At 45.2% G+C, this 23,572-nt stretch overlaps 2 protein-coding genes across 4 annotated transcripts in view; one reads left to right on the top strand and one right to left on the bottom strand.

The window, feature by feature from the left end:
- Positions 1 to 5,831, bottom strand: part of LOC130522050 (OX-2 membrane glycoprotein-like) — a 13,787-nt gene extending 7,956 nt beyond the window's left edge. The window contains exon 1 of the mRNA XM_057025985.1: positions 5,461 to 5,831. The gene's annotated coding sequence lies outside the window, so the exon portion shown is untranslated. The remainder of the gene's footprint in view (positions 1 to 5,460) is intronic.
- On the top strand, positions 173 to 23,572 carry LOC130522049 (neuronal membrane glycoprotein M6-b-like). 3 transcript variants are annotated; one of them, XM_057025981.1, is made up of 7 exons: positions 173 to 599; positions 18,972 to 19,158; positions 19,236 to 19,395; positions 19,675 to 19,843; positions 20,763 to 20,836; positions 20,923 to 20,988; positions 21,351 to 23,572. In XM_057025981.1, exons 1-7 carry the CDS (start codon positions 596 to 598, stop codon positions 21,498 to 21,500), a joined length of 810 nt encoding a protein of 269 aa, XP_056881961.1. In that variant the 5' UTR covers positions 173 to 595; the 3' UTR covers positions 21,501 to 23,572. The 3 variants fall into 3 exon arrangements, with proteins under 3 accessions (XP_056881961.1, XP_056881959.1, XP_056881960.1); XM_057025979.1 differs by lacking the exon at positions 173 to 599 and adding an exon at positions 8,642 to 8,864; XM_057025980.1 differs by lacking the exon at positions 173 to 599 and adding an exon at positions 10,347 to 10,614.

The following is a 23,572-nucleotide window of genomic DNA, read 5'->3' as shown; positions in this document are numbered from 1 at the left end:
ATGCTGTGGAAGATAACAGGAGTGAAGATAATTTAAAAGAAAGTTTTTGCCTTCACAATTTGTGAACTTTCCCTTTGTCATTTTCATTCATTTCTGTTAATAAGGTTATTCTCTTGTTGTGTTTATCTGTATGCATCTTTTTGCTGTATTCCCTGCATAAAGGGCACGTTAGGAAAAAATATGCTTTAATTTACCTAAAACCACATGTGACCTTTAGAGGAGAAATGTCAGCAGCAGAGCTCATGTCCACCTGAAAGTTTAAAAGGTTGATGTAATTTCTACATCGGGGGTGAAAAAAGACTGTTGTTACACGTTTTCTTTTTCAAACTTGTTAGAGAAATGCTCCTCAATCCTTAGAGTTTATTTTTGTTGGTATGCAGATAATCAGTATGAATGAATGTATTCAAAGCCTCGTTCCTCTCCCGAGTTAGACCTCAGATAAATCAAATCTCTGACGTCACGCCACCATGCACGCCCCCATTCCAAAACGGGACGTCCAGTTACTCAAACAGTCACCCCCGTCCTTCCAAAAATACACAATAATCTGTCAGGTTCCTCCGTCTGCTCACGGTCCGTTACTGCAGGAGCCGCTAAAATGGGTGAGCGAACTACTTCCTGTTTATGTTTACTGTCGTCACAACTAATCCGGTCAGTTTTTGGGTTATGCCGCTTTGTGCACGCGCTGCTTCTGCAGCAGCGGCAGGGAGCGCGTGGCCTAAACATACGAGCGCGCGCTTTATTTTAACTCGTGCCACCTAAACCGAGCGTAATGGAGCGCTCCTCGTATGTTATTGTTTTGGTCTGTACCCCACCGACCCCAAAAGGGACAAAGCAGTTAAGAAGACGAGACGAGGCGATTTTGTTATCGGCAATTCATGGTTTGATAATAAAACCTTGTAAAAAAAATCAATAAACTAAAAGCTGAAAATTATTTTCCCCATGTTTGATGGGGCAAACTGTCAGAAACATGCACATTAATGCAGATGCAGGGTATAAAGATTTGGCACTTTTGCCTACCAGAATACAGATAATTCAAAATAAGAAGTATTAATCTAGCAATTTGATGTTTGACAGCAAACAGAACAAAAGCACAGCATGTCGTAGGCAAAGGTAAATACTCGATTTTCTGGCACTATTCTGTCAAAAATCATATATATACCATTAAATGCAACAGCTGTAGGACAAATGTGCAGCGCTTTAATGTTCCAACAAACAAACAAAACAAACAGCAAACTTGCTAAACTCCTTATATTAACAAATGCGCTCCAAATTCGGAATATTTTGAGGCGGATGTCGTGTGTTGCGAGGTGAAATGTGAGCTCGCCTGACATGCAGGTCAGCGCCATACTTGCGTCACCCTCCCCATGCCAACTCCACATGTGAGACTTTATTGGATTAAAGGAGTGATCCTGTTCCTCACCAAGGATTAAACGGGAGGGAGGTCTGAACATGACAAGACGTTGTATGTTATGATGAAAACGTGCGCCGCTGGAGGTGCACATCATATTTGTTGATGTCGGTGCTTTCACTGCTTGTTCAGATCTCGTCACATTACCACTCGTTGTCTCATTTTATGGTGCAGCTGGATTGAATGTACAAAGGTAGTCGACATTGCTGGTTTAAATAATATTGAGGCCGATCAGCAAGAGCAACACTGCTGACTATATACAAAAAAATCATTCAGTTGCCACAGGTCCAGTCAAAATGGAGGCTTGTTAGTATTTAAGCTGCTTTTTAAACACAGACTTCCACCCTCACCCTCCTCTGCCATTCTGCTTCTCCCATTCCCAACATCTGCTTCCAATAAGGTTTATCGCCTTCAGGACGTGGAGAAGTTGAGACGCAGGATGTAGCCCAGTGACATGATTTACTGCGAGTGGAACTGGAGCAGCCATCGTAAACCTCTTTCTTTTCCGAACTTAGTATTGCTACTTTAGTCTCATCATCATCATCATCATCTGATCTTTCATCTGTGCCTCTCATCATCTGCCTCCTCTTTGTCCTTATCATTTTCATTTCCATCCCCATCCTCCCCCCCAAGTTTGGCCTCCCTGAAGTCAGTCTTTATGATCTCTCTCTCTCTCTCTCTCTCTTTCTCTCTCTCTCTCTTTGCCAGACTTTTTCCTCATCTGAAATCTCAGGTACCTCTTGCGTCCTCGTGTGTATTTCTTGCCCCACCGATTTGGAGAATAGAGCAAGCAAACATGTTAAAGGCTGCAGGTTTACAAGGATCGTGTCCGTTCCTGTTACTCTAAAGGAAGAAATGATGAAAATAAAGAGGAGAAATTGGAGCATTCCTCTGACCTGATTAGAATGGCGTCACATCCACATTTCAAATGCAGCAATGGAGGCCTGGGAACACCCAAATACAAGCTATAATTAATTTCATGAAACTGTTAAGATGTGATATTTTTAGACTGGGGGCTTTTTATTGTAGGTTAATTAAATTGGACAGAAGACATTACAATTGAGAGTCTTTATATAATGCTGATGAAACTGATAAAAATAGGAAAGCTGAACGCATCAGATTTGGTTATTTTAACTACCATAACAATCAATTTTAAACGGAAATACATTTAAAGTGGAGCAAACTAAAGGGTAGGATGAGACGGGAGGGAAAAGACTCAGCTTTGCCACGAACCCTGACAGACAGACAGTCATAGAGAAGTGAATCCTGGGTTACTGTAGCGTTCTTCTTCAGCAGGTCTGACTGTTTCTCTGGATCTCTAAAACTGTGACCACCTCTACCATACAGGGCATCCACTACTAGACTATAAATAAAAACCATCATTTCTACATCCCACTCATTCCTTCACCTCAATATTTAGGCCACATTCTGCTTGTCCTTTCTCCATCCATGTGAGCGTATTCGAGCTCAGCAGCAGGTCAACAGCTACCCTGATTTGTCAGAGTAGGTTGTCGTTGAGAAGACCTGTTGCTATGGTGATGTGGAGATGCACAAAGCTCCGAGGTGGGCACTATCCCAAGTACGAAGCGCTGAAACACACAAGCCCACACAGAAAAAAAGATGGAAATGACAAATTAAGCCCTGCATTTATTCACAGGAGAGACAGCTTGTCTGTCGTAATGATGATGAGGATGGTGAAGTCAAGCCTGCTCTCATTTGCATTTCCTCCATGCGGTGACTCATGCGCGTGCTTAGATACGGTGGATGGATGGCTGCCGGCATTACAGTAGGTCACAGGTGTTACAGCTCCTGAGTCACATGACTCCAGCACATGAGGGCAAAGTTGGGGCGGGAGCAACAGCGGCGGTTGTGGTGTTTCAGATTGTGTGTGTGTGTGTGTGTGTGTGTGTGTGTGGTGGGGGGGTGGGGGGTGGAAGGGGGGATTGGAATGACGACACAACTTTATGTGTGCAAAGCAGACTGTGGGCCAAATCTGGGCCAGCAGGATTAGCAGCTCGTCAGATAAATTGCTGGATGCTGAAAGAGGCGGTGGGCATGGGGGGGCGGCGCTTAGACGTCTGTGGGTGGAGGTGTGTGTAGGTTGAGCCATCTGATGGCAGAAGTCAGATCTTGGAAAAAAGGTGAGATATATTGATGGTTTGGAGCCTTTTGTGCCAGTAAGGTAAAATGCTGACCCAAATCCCCGAAGCACACAGAGATGGAGATCGTGGTTCAATAGGACTAGTTTGCATGAATTTGCATCAAAGTAGCCATGGTGATGGTTCTGTTTCATCTGCTGACTGCAGAAAGGTGCAACGTGAGTCAGGCAATAATAGTTTAATACAATATAATATCTGCTATTTAACGGGGTTCTAAAAATTTGACCTGACAGCAGAAAAAAAGAAACAAACAAAAAGACAGAAGGGTTGCAGCAAACACAAAACACAAATGAAGATCTAATTGAGCTTAATTTGCTGCTCCTTATAATGGCATTAAATTTCTCCACAAGATATGTCAATCTGAAATCCCTTTTTACATGGTTCCAGGTAGTCCAGGAAGAAAATTTAAAGGCCCTTTTGCCCAGTTCAGTTCTGCCTCTCGGGACCTGAATCTGTATGATGTCCTGAGAACATGGGCATCATCGGTGTAAACACAATTATGTGGGCAGAAGTCCAGTAATAGATTCATAGATAAAAGCCAGCCATTGAGAAGGTCTATGAACACACAAATGAGCACTGTGTGGCAGCATATAGGGAACAGTGATGTACACGATAGCTGCAGCCAGTAATGAAAAGCAAAGCAGTCTTACATAGCATCCAATTTCTTTAAAATCTGACCAGGAGTGCTCATATAAGGCAGATCTCCACAGTCCAACAGCACTAAAAAGGTTTTGGTGATTGAATGTTTCCTCACTTGCAATGAAAAGCATAATTTATTCCTAAAAAAAGAGACGCAATTTCAATTTCAGCTTAGAAATAAGTTTAACGACGTGCAATTTAAAGGAGTGGTTCAAAATGCACAAGTACATAAGTGACCATTCGAATTTCAACCCCATAAAAGCAAAATAAAAGAAACTGAAGCACCATTTAAAAATGAGAAAAAGCTGACTTGTGCGTTTGATCCAGCTCTTGTGAGCATCTGACGGTTCTTTTCGGTGAAGAGAAGGAAGCAGCTTCTCAGCAACTGACAATGGAGGGCGGGTTGGGAGGCAGGAGGGGGTAGGGGGTAAAACTGGGTCATCATCACCACCACAGATTAAGGGCGCAGATCGCGAAGTTCACCAAAGAACACACTGCTACATAATAGCTCAAATGAATGGGACGATAGGACGACAGGGAGCTTCAGGTGAGGAATGAAGCGTGGCGCTAAGCTTCAGTCTCACTCTCTGCCAAAGTTGTTCCTTACAGGAAGCCAGGAGCCCATTAAAATAACAAGGATTAAACTAAAGCAACAGCGGGAGGCTCATGAAGCCGGCGCTGAGACATTACATGTGTATGTTTCCGTGCCTATTCGATCACACACTATTCATTCATTTTTCTACCCAGTGCCACAACAGATTTTATCATGTCCAACTCAACACTGATAAAGCGAAAACCACAGTCTGTCTGTCTGACAGTGCACAGGCCCGACAGAGGAGTGGGTCAGCAGCATGTGGGTCACGAAGGGTCAACATGTGGGAGCAGTGGATATACGGCACTGAGGCACTCGCTTCAGTGTCGTATATCCACCGTTCGTCCATAGATCAAAAAGACTAAATACACGAGGAAAAAGCTCTCAGTCTCCCCCTGTTGGTAGACTGCAGCATAGGATACAAACCCCTCCCCCCTCATTTTTTCAGAGAGGGTTCGAGGCCAAAACTCACTCCCTCTCAGACAAATTTCCTGTCATTTTGGGGAGGTTTTACCAGACATGTGCCTGTTCACGTTGGACAAAACTTCTCGATTCATAGCCGAACGCAAGCAAATGCAGCGAAACTAGAATTACGATGAAACCAACGTGACAGCAGGAGGCATGGTTTGTGAACAACGCACTCTTACGAAAGGACAACTTACTTATTTACAGGCCACTTTAACTGTTCAAGTGATGCTTCTCCTCCCGCTGCTTTCACACTGAAGGCTTAGAACACGTTGGCAGCGACTCCAGCCTCCAGCTCAGCAGTGGGAGTAGAAATCGCTGTACTGATCCTTCCCTGATACAATCCCTTTTCATGGCTGCCTTATAAATTTGGTGACTGGCGCTTCCTGGATTCAAGCCGTTACGAGGCCGTATGACAAGTTCTCTTGGAGCTGATAGCATCGTCGAAAAGATCTGAAGCAGAGTTACAAGTCTCCATGGCAACAGCGCAATCGATATCTCTTCGAGATCACTGTGATGTCTGTCAGTACGACCGCAGCAGTCTCCCTTTGTTTGTACTGAAGTTCAAAATCAATTTTAATGGCAGTTAGGACTGCCTTGAGAGGTGCCCAGAGATTGCCGTTTCCTCTTTTTTTCCTGTTTCTGACGGCAAGAAGGGGAACATTTTGCCCTCATTACTCTGAGTCGGCCCGTTTCCTTCATTTGACTAACTGCAATGAGGCAAGTCAAGCATTCAGTGAGGCTCACGGATCCAGGAAGCAGATTTTTTTTTTTTTTTTAAATGCTTTCAGGAGCCCACAAAATCTTTGAAGATGATCCGTGATTGAACAAGATCAGAGGGAGAAGATCAGATGTCAAAGTGTGACTTTTACTGTTGATACAGGTTTGCCTGTCAGACCGTGAGGGTGGATTTATCCCAGTTTTACCCACTTTAAACCTTGCTTATTGTTTCTCGTTTCTCCTGAGGATGAAGGGGATTATATATTTACTCCCACCCCCAAAACACCCACTTTGTAATCCTTTGATTGGAGCAGCAATGACCATTTTCCTCTCCATTTCTCTGTGGGTCTCTGTTTCTGCAGAACCAGTGGCATTTCTGGGGGGGTTGACACCTGACATATGTCCGACATCATAAGTTCCTCAGGCCTGCTCACAGACACGGTTTAAAAAGTGTTATTAAAGTTAAACTCTGTCCCACAATTGTGTCTTTTCACACACGGATACGGCAAATATGTCGGCTTAGCGACGCGATGACTGTCACCAAATCCGGGGAACTGTGGGCTGAAAAACACTTCCCGGAATCCAAACTTTAAGAGACGTTTGGCCGTATTTGAAGTTGGACATGTTGGCGTTTATGGACCACAGTGGGTGGTTTGGGCATTCGTCCAAGCGCCTGAACGTTACGTGCACATTGTGTGTGTTTGTGTGTGAGAGGTTGATGGTGAAGAGCGAGGAGTGCCAGCGGATGCTGTATCTCATCTTCTGGACAAGTCTTTAATCTGTGTGACCCAGCGAGGGATTATGGGGTTCTGGGAGGAGGAAAGTGGGACTTTAAATGCACCCTTCAAACCTGACACACTTTGTTGGATTCTTTCATCAACAATGGAGGGCTTTGTGTTAAATACTTCCTATTTGATCTGTACAATTATCGAACAGGATCACAAAAATTCAAATGAGAAAACGATAAATTCCTCCCACGTTCATGTCAGGCAGCTCGACTCAGAGTTTTGGCCGATATCGCAGTGAGAAACATTTTTTACGTGCGGTTTGATCAGACCTTCTGGTGTCTCGCTGTTAGTTTTTCAAAATTCCAGAGCTGAAGCCGACCCGCTTTGATTCCCTGGTCTGGTGTGTTGCGGGTGTGTGTTTCAGCCTTCGGGCTAAAAGGGTCCACCAACTGTCGCGTTTGTCACATTAGCTGCGTTGTTGGAGGACACAATGGGGGGGGGGGGGGGTCACCTCAGCCTGCACCGTGTCTATGAGGAAGGTGGGGGTGGGGTGGTCCAGGACTGTTGTGTTGATCTTTTGTCTCAATCGGGGCTGCGCGTGCTCGATTTAAAACCTTATTTAAGAGGATTCACAACAGATGGCCCGCCATTGTTACAGGATGTGTCTATCATTCATACGTGGATCCACAGAACCACAGCAGAAGTCCTCCTGGTGGTCTCTTCTCTGAATAAAGGGGACCACCAGCACCCTTATGCCAGCCAGTCCTCCTCAATTCCTGAACCTGTCTTGACTTCTCATGAGAGAATGAGAAGGAGAATATTCACGGAGCTTGGCTGTTGGGTTTTTAATTGTACTGGGACTGTATTTTATGTGTGACTCATTTGATGCTGCCTGATGCTGATTTGGTGAGAACCAGGAAACTGCATCAAGCAAACGAGGCAGCAAGAACACCATCGATATTCCAGTCTGCTGAATACAGTTAGAGTGATTAGAGGTGCAAAGACCCCTAAAGGTCCCTTTAGCTTCTCTGTCCCACTGTAACCAGTCCATTTAGCTTCTCTGTCCCACTGTAACCAGTCCCTTTAGCTTCTCTGTCCACTGTAACCAGTCCCTTTAGCTTCTCTGTCCCACTGTAACCAGTCCATTTAGCTTCTCTGTCCCACTGTAACCAGTCCCTTTAGCTTCTCTGTCCCACTGTAACCAGTCCCTTTAGCTTCTCTGTCCCACTGTAACCAGTCCCTTTAGCTTCTCTGTCCCACTATAACCAGTCCCTTTAGCTTCTCTGTCCCACTATAACCAGTCCCTTTAGCTTCTCTGTCCCACTATAACCAGTCCCTTTAGCTTCTCTGTCCCACTATAACCAGTCCCTTTAGCTTCTCTGTCCCACTATAACCAGTCCCTTTAGCTTCTCTGTCCCACTGTTTCCCAAGTTCAAACAGCTCTTTGAAGAAGTGGAAATTCTTTCTGTGTTGGTGCTAATTTGATATTTCTTTTGTACCATGTGTGTAGGCGCACGTACATGCATCAGTACATTTCTGCTTTATGATTGAAACAGAATCTGAAAAGTGACATCAGTCATTTCCCCTCTTATTTCTGTCCCTTCACTCTTCCTTTCCTCGCTGATTTTAATTCACCAGATGGAGAGGGGGCGGTGTGGTTGTGTGTGCGTCTGAGCGCCTGTGTGTGTTCATGGTTGGTTACCCATGAGTTTGCATATTCTATATATTTACCATCATTTCACAATGTATTTCCCTCCTGTTCAAAGAATATAAAAGAGGGATTTGCAGATGGGTGCAACAATGACAACATAATATATAGAAGAGAAAAACACAATTGATCTTCTTTTACTGTGAAATCGCTTTCCTATTTTGAAACTTATCTTTAATGGTGACGGAACTCAGCATGAACAGTAAGGGTGAAAGGTGGGAGGGAGGGATGAAGAGAGAAAGAGAGAGAGAGAGAGAGAGAGAGAGAGAGAGAGAGAGAGAGAGAGAGAGAGAGAGCATCAAGTCACCAGAACAGGCTCCACCGTCAAGACCATAAGGTACCAGTGCCACAGGGAGACTATATAATCCTAAAATAATGGATGGGACAAAGCCTAACATGGACTCCAACGCAGAGGAGAACCAAGACGAAGGACAGGAGAGCAAAGGTACGCCCAGACCGCGTTTTTGTATATTTCTGCGCCTCTCGGGAGACATGCGCGTCTGCGCCAGCCCGAGCGCCTCACTTGGCTTTTGTCTGCGACATCGTAGCGGCGTAATAAACATATTTTAATTGGATTCATGTATTTGAAGATGTTTTTAAAATTAAACACAAAATCAAATTCCGTCTCTCTGCTCCAGACTCCAGAGATTATCGCGCCAATCCCGCGTGCAGCTTATTCAGTATTGTGCGCCTTCAGACGGGTTTGTAGGCAGGCGACAGCGTTGGCGGGCGTGTGGTTTGTCCACCAGATGAATGCCAATTTTCTTCCTTTTTTTTCTTTCTTTTAATTGTGCATTGGCGTCTACATCGGAAGCATTATCGCTGCCATCGTGAGCCGCGCACGGGCTCCGCGGTTGCAGGCTCAGGTGCGGCGGCTCCATGATTGTCACTCCGCCGCAGCCGCTTCGATTATCGTCGATCCTCCCACCGGAGCGTCGCTCTCTTGTCTGTCAGCGATTAGTCAACGCACGGGGGTTGTTTTGTGCGCGGATGCTGTGTCTGCTGCAGAAACCCACAGTCGACGGTGCGCGGATGGACGTGGCTGTCTGTCCCTACCTTTGCGCTCAGGCATGCAGAAGAATTCACGCAGCCTGCGTGAAAATACACTGCCGCCGTTCATACGCGCACGCAAATCAATCGGGTGCGTTTGCATCCAGTCCAGCTGTTGATTCCGAGCTGAATATGTGCGTGTGTAGGCAGTGTAGGCGTGTCACTGTGCGTTGGAAGACGGCCATGCACTATGGCCACTATTTCCATTGTGGTTTGACAGTGAAATTGACCCGAGTTAGATGACAGCAGGACGATGAGCCTTACATTGATGGATTTGGGGTGATTTTTATGTGTGTGTGTGTGTGTGTGTGTGTGTGTGTGTGTGTGTGTGTGTGTAAAGAGAGAGAGGAGGTAGCTGGAGGGGCTTTACTCACCTCACACCAACACCCAGCATCATTGCCTCTTCTCAGGTTTTCTGGAGCGTCACCTGTGGAGGTGTCAGAGGCGTCCGTGTGCTTTAAACAAATATCAGCAGCTCCAAAATGAGCAAATTCTCACTAATGTCTAATCTATTGAGGTTAGATATAAGGCTCTCTATAAGAAATGAGGTTACAGTCGACCAGTGCACACCTGTGCAGAAACTGTGGCTCCCTCTGCAATAGCAAGGATGTTAGCATTTAAAGGCAGACGCTTCTTTGCACCCCGCAGCTGCGACAGTCCTGGGTCACAACGTCGCTGACGTAAACACGCAGAAGAGTGGGGTGTCCCTCACTGGTGATATTTTCAAAAGACATGACATCATCCTCTCATGGGGCATGCTGCCACACACAGGCTGCTGTCCAATCAGAGCCTTTGAGCTCCAACTTCACTATATTCTACGCCCCTCGGGATACCGAGGCTGCGGGCTGCATGAGGGCGTAAGGAATATTTATACTCCCCGCAATTACCCATCTGTTTTTTAATTTAACTTTTTATCATGGTGCATTTGCGGGTCACCATCAGCAGTTTGGGGTGCTGTTCTCCAGGTGTGATACTGTGCAACTCATTTCCACCCACACCGCTGTGTTGAAAATAACCGGACCGAAGGACGGCTTATTTGATGCTGCAATCATTGGCGTTGACATCTGGAATTTACCCACAAGCTTATAGCATCATTTAAGCAGCTGAAGATTTACTGTCAGAGCAAGAAGCGCAACGGATGTCAAGTAAGGAGATTGGTGTGGAGATTGTGTGCCAGCGTTTCCCCTTCCTTTAAAAACAGGCATGTTTCTGACTCAGAGCACAAGAAGTTTGAGGATAAATATTATAGTTTCCTGCTGCATCACGACGCACATGTGGCAAAATGTTCCAGCTGTGATTCATCTGTGTTTATTAAACCTAGCAAATCGTATAAACGGCCATATAAGCAGCCCTGAGATGAATAATTAGAGAAAATCCATGAGGGGAAAGTAGCAATACAGGAATAACTCGATGATCCAGCGTTCAACACTTGATTTATTGAAACAAGTCCTCTATATCATGCCATGACAACAGGTGTTCCAAAGCTGTATCAGCTAGCCCTGCAACACATTATAAGTCTTATAATGTGCATCAAATGTTTAGGTGTCACTTTGAAGAACAGGTCAGATAGCAGCAAATACATCATATGTCTGTCAAGCCAATTGTCCTGGACTTCCATCATTTTTGCAAAGGGAAATTTGGGCTTTATTATCTGTAGTATAGATGATGCCGCTGGTGTTTGTGGGTTTTTGGCAGATCATCGGATTTTGTCCCATAATTGTCTCATCTCTGATGAGTCACAGTGGATGAAGATAAAGACGTGTCAGCTACGATCTGAGGAGCAGTTACACCTACTATCCTACTACTAACCTCTGTTGGAGGTGGCTTGTATCCACACTGTTGTTAATATTAGTTACACACCTTCCGTATATGTGTGCCCTGTCTTGCATTAATTGCTGGTGGCTCATGCCCTTCCCTTAGGATGCTCAGGTCAGAATCATGGTTGCATATCACTGTTGGGTGATACACTGTAAGAGTGCAGGTTGTTTTGACCTGTTCCTGCCCATGAAGCGTAAAAAAATTCCAAAACATTCACCACTTTGCTGTGGTGTTTGACTTAAGCAATGTAGGATGTTGACAGAAGGGTAATGCAATGTGGTTTCAGCTAAGGGACAAATTTAAAGAAGTGTCCTCTTCATGCACAAACAGCTGGTCAAATGATTGAAATGATCATTATTAAGCCTTAGCTATTCTTTCCTGGGATGGTGGACTGTTACCCGTGCTCAAGGTGATATTCAGTTTGTGTTGATAATAAACACTGAACATTTCGGTCATGCGCAATATGCCACACTTTAGATAAAAACAAATTAATCCTTCACGGATCACTGTTGTACTGTAAATATTAGGAAAAGGCTGGCACGCACCGCTTCTGAATTAACTTGTCGGTGTTATTGTACTTAATCCACTTTACAACCCAAATTACACACACTCAATTTTAAATCCTAAAAAGATTCTTTGCCACCATTTTAGCTTTCTCAGAGCAGAAAATGGATGGATTTTAAGGAATAGCCACATCATTTTAAATAGCGTTGCTAATAGCAACGGTGCCTTAAAAACAAAGGCCTTTGTTTGCTTTGTTGATGGGTTCTCTTTATATCAAAGATCTTTCCTGATCGGTATGGTGGGGATTTATGCCATCAGTCACTGGGAGAGAATCAGGAACACACCCTGCACAGGTCTGGGGGAAACCCACACGGACACAGGACAAATACACACAGGTCCAGAGGGACTCAAACCTACAGCCTTTGCAATATGAGACACCTGGTCGAACTGCTGAACCTGCAGTATTCATGAAAACACTTGATTGTATTCAGCAATACATACTTATGTTCCACTAACCGGATGAATTGTAACATTAATAGAAAAAAAAGCCTTTTGTTTATACTGTTTTCTCCTCTCCATCTCGTCATACCTCCCCCCCGTTTGCTTATCTGCCTCTCAGCCGCACACATATGCGCACACACTTGGCCTATTCCGCTCTCACCCCGGAGGTGTGTGAGGTAGTGGAAGCATGTGAAAGCCATCACACAGGGCGCACTGTCAGCCTCCATCTGGATGTATATGTGTGTTTGTTTGTCGGTGCGTGCTCACCTATTTGTTTACGTGTCAGTGACCAGGAGAGGTTCAGGGAAACGTCTGTGGTGGTGCTTTCCTTGCACCAAAGGCATGTGGGCTATTTTTACCCAAGCACAGTTGCAGACCCTGACACTGTTGTCACATTTATAATTCAAATGTGCTTCTTTATTTAGGGCCGATGCAAAGCTTCATCTTTGGCAAACTGGTCGTTATCAGATATGGTAACAGGATGATAGCAGGAACTCACGTGTTGTTGGTGGTTTATTTGTTGTTTTGTTGTAACGACCATTGTGCTGCACACCTCTGGTGCTAATATTTTTTCATGAACCTGTTACATACGGACAGTCCAAGTCACTTTTAAAGAAAAGGTGCATCTGTACTGGTAGCAAGACTGGATAGAGATGTCTCTCAGACATGTTCTTGTCTTTGTTGATAAATGCAGGTCCATACTGAAAGCCAGGTTAGGTTATATTAAAAATCTCTTCACTCTCTAGCACATCTTTTCAAAGCTCTATTTAAGGCAGCACTCTGGGGGGCGTGCACATCTACCCACAGACAAGAGGCTTGTCTTCCTGACATTAATGATGTTAAATGAATTGGAGAACTTTAGAGGATGTTGACGGAGACAGCAGTCAGAACAATCTGGGTCTGAGGTATTTAAATGAACCCACAGTCTTATAGGAAAGGCAGGTCAAAGGGAACACAACTGGAGGGGGCAGCCAATCCACCTATCACAGTGATGTAAAGGACACAAGTAGTGCGTAAAAAAACAGAAATTAGTTCATCATTTTAATTGACCTGTTTAGAATCTTTACTGAAGGACTGGACCTTCAATCAGATGAAAGGCTTTTTTTATCACCGAAGTTTGAGATTTTCACCTCCGTCATGTACAGATGAGTCTGCAGAATATGAATAGCAGCAAGTGGCAGGATGGCACAGCAGGCCCTGTTCCTGACTGATGCCAGCCTCCCCTGGCCGTCCTCCATCACCCACTGATGTCCAAGCTGCTCCTCTCATCCACAGCCCATAAAGCCCTGATGGTGATTAGCACTCGTCATCATTAGCCATGGCTGACATGAATAAAAGACAGGGCCTGGGTGAGGAGTGGGTCACCCCGGGACCGCTACTGCCCACCTAGGTGCTGTTGCTGGCTCCCAGCCAGTTTTTCACCCTTTTGACTGATGATTTCACTGCCCACTTCAGGGTTAGACGCTAAAGTTTGCATGCTTGTTTTGCCAGTGATTCTTATTTCATGCATCCATGTGTGGATTTATAATCTACCCGCCTTTTGCAGCTACATTTATCTCCAATGTTTAACCCAAACTGTATCCCTGACTGTACCACCTGGCTTAAGTAAATCTGCCAGTTTAAAGGGGGGGGGATCACATCAGTGTGCAGTAGCATTTATTTGTGACTGCACATTAAGTCAGTCCTTGTGTGCACTGGGTTCATCAGCCCCTGAAGCCACCAGAATATGAAACTTCATAATCACATGAGGGGAGGAGGTTAATCTTGCTTTAACAGCTCGAGAATAAGTAGCACCAGCCAAATTGGTTGCATATTCGGCTCGATAGGGGCATTACACAATCCAACAGGCCTAGGGCCATGTTTAGGTGACTTTTAGGATGGCAGCTCAGGACAGGTGATCCTACCTCAAGTATTAGCCAGTTTCCACACTACAAAAGAAATGAGCAGTCTGCCTGCCATTTTAGTTTAGCTTAAGCCGAACACCCTGCAGCACAGCTAATAAACACCATTAATGGTAGTTTACTCGTTGTGGGAAACAGCCTTGAGGGCAAAAACCTAATTATATAATAGCAGGTGATAACATTGTACCACTGCCCCATGAGAAAAATACTGAATAATAGAATATGAAAAACAAATTTCCAGATACAGTAGTCAAAGTTTAAGAATTTCTTTAAAAAGCAGTTGTTTCTCAGTACTTTTTGTCATTTATTTGCTTGATGGAGTGTAATTGGTTGTAACCTGGCCTGACTGAGCGGTGCCTCACACTGCCGGGTGTGATTGGTGCGTCTGGGCTGAGCTGCTGTTGGAATTTAACCCAGAACCGACCACATAAACAGAGGCGCAACCGGCGGGATAAAAGTATCGACCAGAAATTGATTCTAGCCTCTGTCACGGTCCATTATGCTCGGCCAGATGTGGCGTTTATAAAGTAGCACATGCTGCCCAGGGTCTGTCACAAACAGATTAGGGTCAGTTATGTCGAAAAATACTCCTGAATCGAAGACAGTGCCAGCAGAGGCGTCATCCTCTTACCTAGCAAACAACAAGGCCCCTCGATCAATGACAGGACACGAGGCGTTTACTGAAAACATCTGATACGCTAACGTGCTGAACCTCACAAACCAAAACACCCTGAGAAGCTGCCGTTGTGATTTGATATTTGTCTTCCCTGGTACAAGCCTTTAGCGACAGTTGTAACTACGCTTTCAGGAAATGCTGCGGCTCGGTTCTGATCTCATCCTCAGTGTGGGTCCAATGTTCTTTAAATGACTTCTATTAAAGCGCAGCGGAGCGTTTTATCCTCTGGCTTGAGTAAAACGACGGAACCGTCCCAGGATGAAGCCGAAGTTACGACTTTCCGTCTGCTGCCATCAAACAGACGGGACTGCTTTTTTAACCCCCCCTCCCCTCCTTGCTCTCTCCTTCATTTCCCCACATCCTTCCTCACCCTCTCCCCCAGCTCTTGTGAAAACCTACCCACAATGCATTGGAAGGAATTCGCCCCATAATGAATACGGCACTTCTAAATTAGAGTACGGCCGTAGGCAGGGACCAGGCCGGTCGCTGAAATATTCACAAAGCTTTATTAATGCTGCTATTCCTGGCAGATGAACTGAATGTATGAACAGTTGGCCATAAGCTCGCTGCGCCACTGTTGTTGGGCTCCTAATAGATACGTGCAAGCGTTGATATTCAGGGAGAATGTATGAAACATGCTGGTCAATTGATGCTGCTGCACAGCGCAGCTCTGAAACCTATGCTGGGATGTGGCCTGGCTCTGCTCTGTGGCGTGTGGCGTCTCCTGCAGCCCAGCTGCAGACGACCGTCAGGTGGGTCCGGCATCGATGGCTGGTTAAATGTACGGCCGAGACCTAAAACATGAAACTGACTTTAGAATTAATGCAAAAACCACAGATTGATGTTTAGATGTACTAACAAAAACGGAATATATCTGTGTGACTTAGATATAGATCCTTCCATCTCTCTAGTTTCCCAACCTTTATCACCATTTAGCCCTTCACGTCCATCTACAGCTACGCGAACGTGTGCGCAACGCTGAATTGGGTCGTGGGTAACGTGTTGCCATAGCAACTGCTGTTTGCTGGCCCTCGGGCCAGGAACTGCTTGTTGCTTACACTTTATCAATCGCGCTCTCTCCGTTCCTCCTCGCTTGTTCTTCACCCTCTTCTCTCGTTCTCCCTTTGTTCCTCTGCTCGCTCTATATCGATCTCATGCATCCGGTCTTCGTTCCTCATTTCTGCAGAAAAAAGCGAGATCAGGAATCTGTAATCACAGTCTTGCTTGATTGTCACCCTCAGACGCTAATTGAAAGGAACCAAATGAATTCTTCCTTCAAGCTGCTGCAGAAAACAAAGCTTTGACAGTGGGGAACCTAAAACCTTAATTACAAGCTTTCATCTGTCACACCGCTTGGAAAAAGTCTCTCCAACCTGATGCGACATCATCCGAGATCCTTAAGATAACAATAAGAACCTTAGAACTGGAGCGTTGCTTATTGTGCTTTAACTCCAGCTGGACCATTGACGGCGCAGTGTGGCCCGTGCAGTCATATTTCAAAGAAATGAAAAGTTATACTGGCAACACAAGGCTGAGGGAAATGCATTGAGCTATAGAAGAGAGGGGCCGGCCTGTGTGTCACCTAAACTCTACTCTAATGAACAGCTTATCGATTACTGTTTGGATTGGCTTAAACTGGTCACTCCGACTGCCTGGGTCCCATTAGTGCGCTTTCAAACTAACAGCCACATCCAGAGGCTGCTCAAAGCTTCTTGTTTGCTGTTTTTCCTCTTTTTGAACTGCTAATTCTTCTATGACACTGTGTGGGCTGAGAGGAAGAGACTTTAAGGCAGGTTTGTGGTTCAAAGGTGTGAAGTAAAAATAGGCTTCCAGAGAGTTAAAGCTGACTCCTGATTTTCTATTGAAAATGAATTCCGCGACAGTTTTTTCTCCCATCTCAAATCACAGAAATTGCGGCGGATCGTGACACCAAATTACCTGTTGAGCTTGAGCCACTCCGGCCAAACGGCCTGGCAGCGGCTGCTGCGTTGCCCATGAGTCCGTTTGCAGCCCTCACATTCAGCTCAGGATTTTAGAGCCTTATCAGCTCCACCACTCCATCAATGTGATTCCTTCATTAACATTAATAGGATTTGGATCTATTATGCAACGAGACTCCACTTGGTTACACAACACAGATTCTTCCACAGTAGCAGTGGCACACTTTTGGAGAAGTGGTGCTCACATTTGAAGCTCGGGGTGTTCATTTACTCTCCATGTGGTGGATCTAAATGGTCACATATCACTTGAGCCTGAGGTGAACCTCAACAACCGGGAGACCATTTTAGAAACGTCCCTTCACCTTCCTCCTTGCAGCCGTGTGAGCATCTCTGAATATGCAAATATCCTCCCACCCATAGTTCTACCCACCTCCCTGCTGCTCGTCTCAGAACTCGAGGACTCTTTGCAGCAGTGAGCCCTGAAGAAAGCTCCCCAGAAGAAATACAATGAGCCCATGAAGGCTAAACCTGCAGCTACAGCAGAGACCTGGGCCGTATTTCCCCCTCATCGTGACCAGAAAAGTCCCCATCATGCTGGTAAAATTATCGCAGGTTTTTTTTTCCCTCAGTGAACTGAAACCTGATGCTCGTGAAAGTTCTAAGTGGTGCCAAACAGTTTCTCCCGAGGGCGACGTTAGCTTGGATTCCCCATCCGTCAGTCTGAGGTCTCAGTCTGGTTCTCTCATCTGACCAAGGAGATCGATTAGAATGAGCGTGGACGTCCGTTAGCGCAGGTCTGATGTGTGCTCAGCCTTTACAAACAGAAATGTGTAGATTCAACACATTCTGAACATGCTCCAATTGGCAGATGCAACCTGTCATAAATTTACTTCCCAGCTGCCAATTGGAGCATGTTGTCATGGAAACAGAAAAGTGGCACACAAGACAGTTCATTTAGATCGTCCCTTTTTTCAACAGTAAGTTTCCCCTTTGCTGGAGGAGCTATTTTTACCGGCTGTTATATAAGATGGGACTCTTGTGTGCAACACAATGTGTTATTTCCTCGGCTTTCTCATCGCTCTTTATCCTCCTGACCATGATGGCAGCAGAAAGCATGCACCAACAATCAATCCCGCGCAGCGCACGAATCCCAAATCACTCTTCACTCGCTTGCCGCCTTCAATGGACAACAAATTTTGCTAATTTATCAAGATTCCACCAGCACGAACGCACATTGATCACCATTCTGCGACCCTATTATCGCCCTTATCTTGGGCATAAACCAAGCTGCACAGCACCATCTAGCACCAGAGACGTCTCAGTATTTTATAAGATATATCACTTAAATATTACTTCTGTGGTGCCTGGGTGAAGACATAAGTTATTTATTCCATCTGGAACCAGTAGAAAGGCTTGTGAATGGACAAAAGGGAGATGGAATATATTTTTGAGCGGGTGATGGGTGTGCAGTGCAGTTTCCATGTAATATTCAGCACTCGCCAGCTGAGCTCAAAGTGAAGGAACGCCAACTGTGGAAGATGCTCTGATTAGGTGCACGACACGCCTGACAGGCCAGCGCGTATCTTGTAGAGGCGAACAGACAAGGGTGTCCGCACGAGCCTCCGCTGTTAAACGGCAGTGGACAAAAGGCGGCTGGGAGCCCTGGAAGTTTCACCAGAGCTGATCCAAGGAAGGAAAATTGTGGTCCACATTCACTCGGCAGCCACTTTCGTCCCCTTCAGGCATGTTAGCATCCAGGAACATAAAATCTAATATTTATATGATTGCTTTTTATAGAATGCAGTCAACTCTATCTGTTATTTGTTGTGGTTTTTGTTGATTTAGCGGCCTATAAATATTGATGTGAAGCAGAACTTTAAATTCCACTTCATATTTCTGAATACTTTTGGATGCAATCTCGGAATAGTCTACTTTATTCTGGGTCACCACTGACAGGTGTGGAAGCCCGTGTCCTCACCACTAGATGGCAACAAATCTCCCTATAAAGATTTGTGCTGATTCTTCAGACTTTTGCCACTGATTTCTGCCAATGCAAACTCTTTTCTGAGCGAGTCATTGGTTTCCACAGCAGTAAAACAATATGGCAACAGTTGAACTGAAGGTGACTGCAACTGTACGACCTTCGTCCTCTTCCTCTGCAGGATGTTTCGAGTGTTGCATCAAGTGTCTGGGCGGGGTGCCCTACGCTTCCCTGGTGGCGACCATCCTCTGCTTCTCGGGTGTGGCCCTTTTCTGCGGCTGTGGCCATGTGGCATTGACCGGCACCCTCACGATGCTGGAGAACCACTTCTCCAGGGTCACCAGTGACCACGCCACCCTCGCCCTGGTGTAAGTTCAAGGGACACGGTCTGAGTAACACACAGCTCCAAGAAAACGACAATTCAGATTTGTTTGCTTGTGTCCAGGATCCAGATCTTTCAGTACATCATCTACGGCATCGCCTCCTTCTTCTTTGTATACGCCATCATCCTTCTGGCTGAGGGCTTTTACACCACCAGCGCCATCAAGAAGGAGCTGCAGAGTGACTTCAAGACCACCGTCTGTGGACGCTGCATCACTGCTTTCGTACGTGAACAGAACTGGCTAAAGTCTCCGATTCATGTTAAATGAAGGGAAAATGTTAACTTTCCAAGTCAGTGGTGTAAGTTCTCGTGACCGCATCCACTGGCACATACAGAGAGATGATAAACACACACACACACACTCATAATCTCGCCTGAAGCCTGGAGGGGAACTCTGGCACAGTTCATCCTTTCCAGCCTGATTACCCTGCAGATGTCCAGTAACATTAATTGAAGCACTAAACTCTCAACATTTTCCCGTCACCTTTGTCCTCTCCTGCAGTTCATGTTCCTGACCTACATCCTCGCTCTCACCTTCATCGCCATCTTCGTCTTCACAGCGGTACCCGTTTTCCTCTTCTTCAACATGTGGACCACCTGTGCAGCCATGAGATCCCCTGACGCCAACATCACCTCTCCTGACTCCATCTGTGTGGACGTCAGGCAGTACGGTGAGTTGTCACTGTCCATTCCCGCAACAATGATGTCATACTAACCCAGAAAAATATCAGAAACGTTGTTTTTTTTAATCTTTGCTAATGAAGCGATTCTTTCAAATCGGCTCACACATTAGCGTGCCACCCCGGCCCCTTTTCCAGGGTAATTTAACTTAAAGTTGAACCAAAAATGGTCAGACTGCACGCTGTGCTTTCATGTTATCAAGGGTGTGATCCAAAAACATTTCTTTTTGCTTTGACATGATTAAAATTGGTACACAACTATTTTTCATGGCGACATCATTTGACATCATCTGGGCGAAGCTGTTCAAATATGAACACCACCTTCAAACGTCAGCAAACGGATCTAAAAAAAGAATTCTTGAAATCCTGATTGAATCTCAGTGAAAATCCACCTTCCTGCAGTATTAGAGTGCAGTAACACTCGATTGTGATTGCTTATCTGGTTATCTGTTTGATGGCCTAATGTACAGTATGTGACCCACATTTGAGGAACAGCTGGCCCGATAGCAAAGCAGGATGAGGACCGCATAATGCTTCATTTGGCAGCTGTGCTATACCGCACAGAAATATTAACCCCAATTACTGGCACATATCAAATTATCCTCAGAATTTCAGGACAAGTAACCGCTAATGCTAATCATATTTACAATGATACTATTAATTAAGATTGGGAGATGCTCTTGCAAGCGTGGTTTTAAACAATCATTCTTGTAGTAAAATGAATTTAAATGACCCATATTTTTCAATAGGAGAGGCAGCAGCAGCAGCAGCAGCCCCGTTTCCTTTAATCTTTATCCGAGCCTAATTCATAATGCCTTCAATCATACAGTCTCGGGGGAGGAAAAAGCTTCTTGTCTCCGATGAGAAAGGGGTGGCAGCCCTGTAATGTTTCATCTCTCTGATCCTGTAGGTATTATTCCCTGGAATGCCACACCGGGCAAAGCTTGCGGGGCCACACTGGGAGACATCTGTAACACCAGCGAGGTGAGAGCCCGCCGCCCCGACCCTTTTCTATCTGCTTTAATCTCCGCCTGCGCCTCCTCGCTTACATCCCCCCTTCTCATCCGCAGTTCTACCTGTCCTACCATCTCTACATCGTTGCGCTCGCTGGCGCCGGCGCCACCGTCATCGCCCTGGTAAGTTTCTGGCGATCCCGCTGATGATGAGTTACTCATATGCACGTTGCTATGGCACTATTTCAGTTGCCGTAGCAACCCCGTCTCTGATGGTCTTACATCGGGCAGGTTGGAGAGCGGGCCTGCAGGCTGCTGCGTATGTGCAGAACAGGGTCAGTGTTTTACTCAGCTGTGTAGGTGGACTGATTCGCAGTGTGTCCACAGAGATTCTAAAAACAGCACTCAGCATTTCTGCAGGAGTAGTGCCGGGTCACATGACCGCACAGTTTCCAGCCAACTACTACAGATAGGAGGAACCGACATCGAGCGGTGTCAAATGATGTGAAACTGAAATGGAACTTGTTCGCATCTCCATTCTCCAGATCCACTATCTGATGATCTTGTCAGCCAACTGGGCCTACCTGAAGAGTGCCGCCTCCACGCACGATTACCAGGACATCAAGACCAAGGACGACCAGGATTTGGAGGCTGAGGCGCGGTCCAAGGAGGGCCAGAACTCCTCCTACTCATAAGGACAAACTGCCCCTCTGCAACCACCCATCACCTCCGCACGTCAGCCGCCATCCCTTCCGACACCAAGCAACCCCCCCACCCCCCCACCTGCTGTTAAAACCCCCCACCTCGGTCATGTTTGATAGTCCCACAGCTTCCCCATTCTCCATCCTCTTCCTGTCCACAAAGAGCTGCGGGGAAGAGAATAGAGGATGAGGAGAAGCGGCAGGCCCGAACGGAGGCAGATGCTTCAGAACCTGAGAGATCGTCCCGCGCAGGTCGAGCTCAGGTACGACCCAGCGGTTCGGAAGTGTCTCCTCCTACGTGCTGTTGGGCGGTGACCCATGAAACGTGGCCCGGCTGTGATGGCTTCGCGCCCTGAGCCAGTACAGCCTGTCGACACAACTGCACACACACACACACACAAATCCAAAACATACAAATTGTCACTGTCAGCCACAACCGCAGTGACTCAACTTCCCTGTTTTTTGGTGTTTTATATGCATATATATATGAACATGAATATATTGTGCGAATGTGTACAAATGTTTTTTTAAGTATGCCAGGAACTCTTTTGATCTTTCTTCTTCCTTATATTTTCTCTCATGGATCCCCGCCCCCCTTAACTTTGTTCTCCATTTGAAACTTTCTGTTGTTGATACTCAATTTATGGTTGCACTGCAGCAAAGTTGGGAGAATGAAAATTCCTCGTGCCCAGTTTTTCTTAATATGACTCAAATAATGTGGTATCTCATAGAATTCTGTGCTTTCACACGATTAGAATTTATTTATCCATTTCAAGATTAGTGGCGCTGCACTGAAAGCTGATGGGCTGCTGGCGTTAGCTTAGCATTTAATTAGTGTAACCGGAGGCAGTTGCAGTTTTGGTTTATTCCTTTTACCCCTAGCATGCTTATTCGCTAAAAAGTGACACACTGCAGATATCACGGTGAAAACTTGATTTTAGCTACTCTTCCAAAGCCCCAGCTCACATTTGATGGGCTGGCGTTTCACCTGTAAATAGCTGAATCAGCCAAATTGACCCAAACGTCCGAAAAGGGAGAAAACACTCATTGTGTTGCCATGCTTTGATTTTATTTTGCCCCCCCAGATAGATGTACTTATACCCTTTGAGATATGTGTTTAGCACTCAATTACTAGTTCTGCATTTGATATAATAATTGCAATGTTGTGAGAGGGATGCAGTGCAGTCATGGTATGATTTGATGGCTTGAGGTGCTTGTGACATTATACATTTTAAAACGTGGAAGAAAATAAGCTGGAATTGTGGTTTCTTTACTTTTAAGCAGCTAAGTTTAGTTCTTTCTTCTTGTGATTCCGTAATGATGAATTTATTGAACCCATTTGTGCATTTTTTTTTTTCAGCCAAACGACTCGTCCACATCTGAGACGAGGACAAAAAAAAGCTCACTGTTTTTGTTTCACTTGTGATGCCTCATGATGAGCCTCAGAGACTGTTTACACTCTGGATAAAACAAGTCAGGAATTTTCATACATTGATTTTATAATCAGATCTTCTTTAATAATCATGAGCTATATCCTATATCGACCGCCACTGGTTATTTTAACCTTAAAAAAAAGAGAAAAAAAAACGAGGAAAAACACTGAAGACAAAAAAACCCTTTTGAATTGTAACCAAACAAAGCATGTCAGTATCGTCCATGTGTGCAGCTGTCTATTCTGTATAAAAAAGGACTATATTGCCATGTGTGTTATGTTGATAGATATACGTGCTTTGCCTACAGGCTGCTGTAAAGGCAAACTTTCTTATAAGGCGATACTTGTCAGGGTGTTGTTGTTTCCTCGTTATTTGCATGAAGGAGACATGAATATGTCAGTTTTTTCAGGTGATGTGTAGTCAATTGTACTGACAGTTATGGTAGGCGGTGTTTGCCCCCTCCTCCACCCCCCTTTTCTAAAGAAAATTTCATTGTACTTTGATGGCATTGTAGTCCCTGTAGTTGTTTTCATTATGGTTTTATTTTTTAAGTTGGAAGTAGTTCTACTGCTCCTATATAGTGATGATTTTTGTAACCTTCTCTAGTAAAACCGATATTTTTTATGATCGTGA

This window comes from Takifugu flavidus, chromosome 3, assembly GCF_003711565.1.
Source record: "Takifugu flavidus isolate HTHZ2018 chromosome 3, ASM371156v2, whole genome shotgun sequence".
Lineage (NCBI taxonomy): Eukaryota > Metazoa > Chordata > Actinopteri > Tetraodontiformes > Tetraodontidae > Takifugu > Takifugu flavidus.
This window is presented reverse-complemented; position numbering and strand designations above follow the sequence as displayed.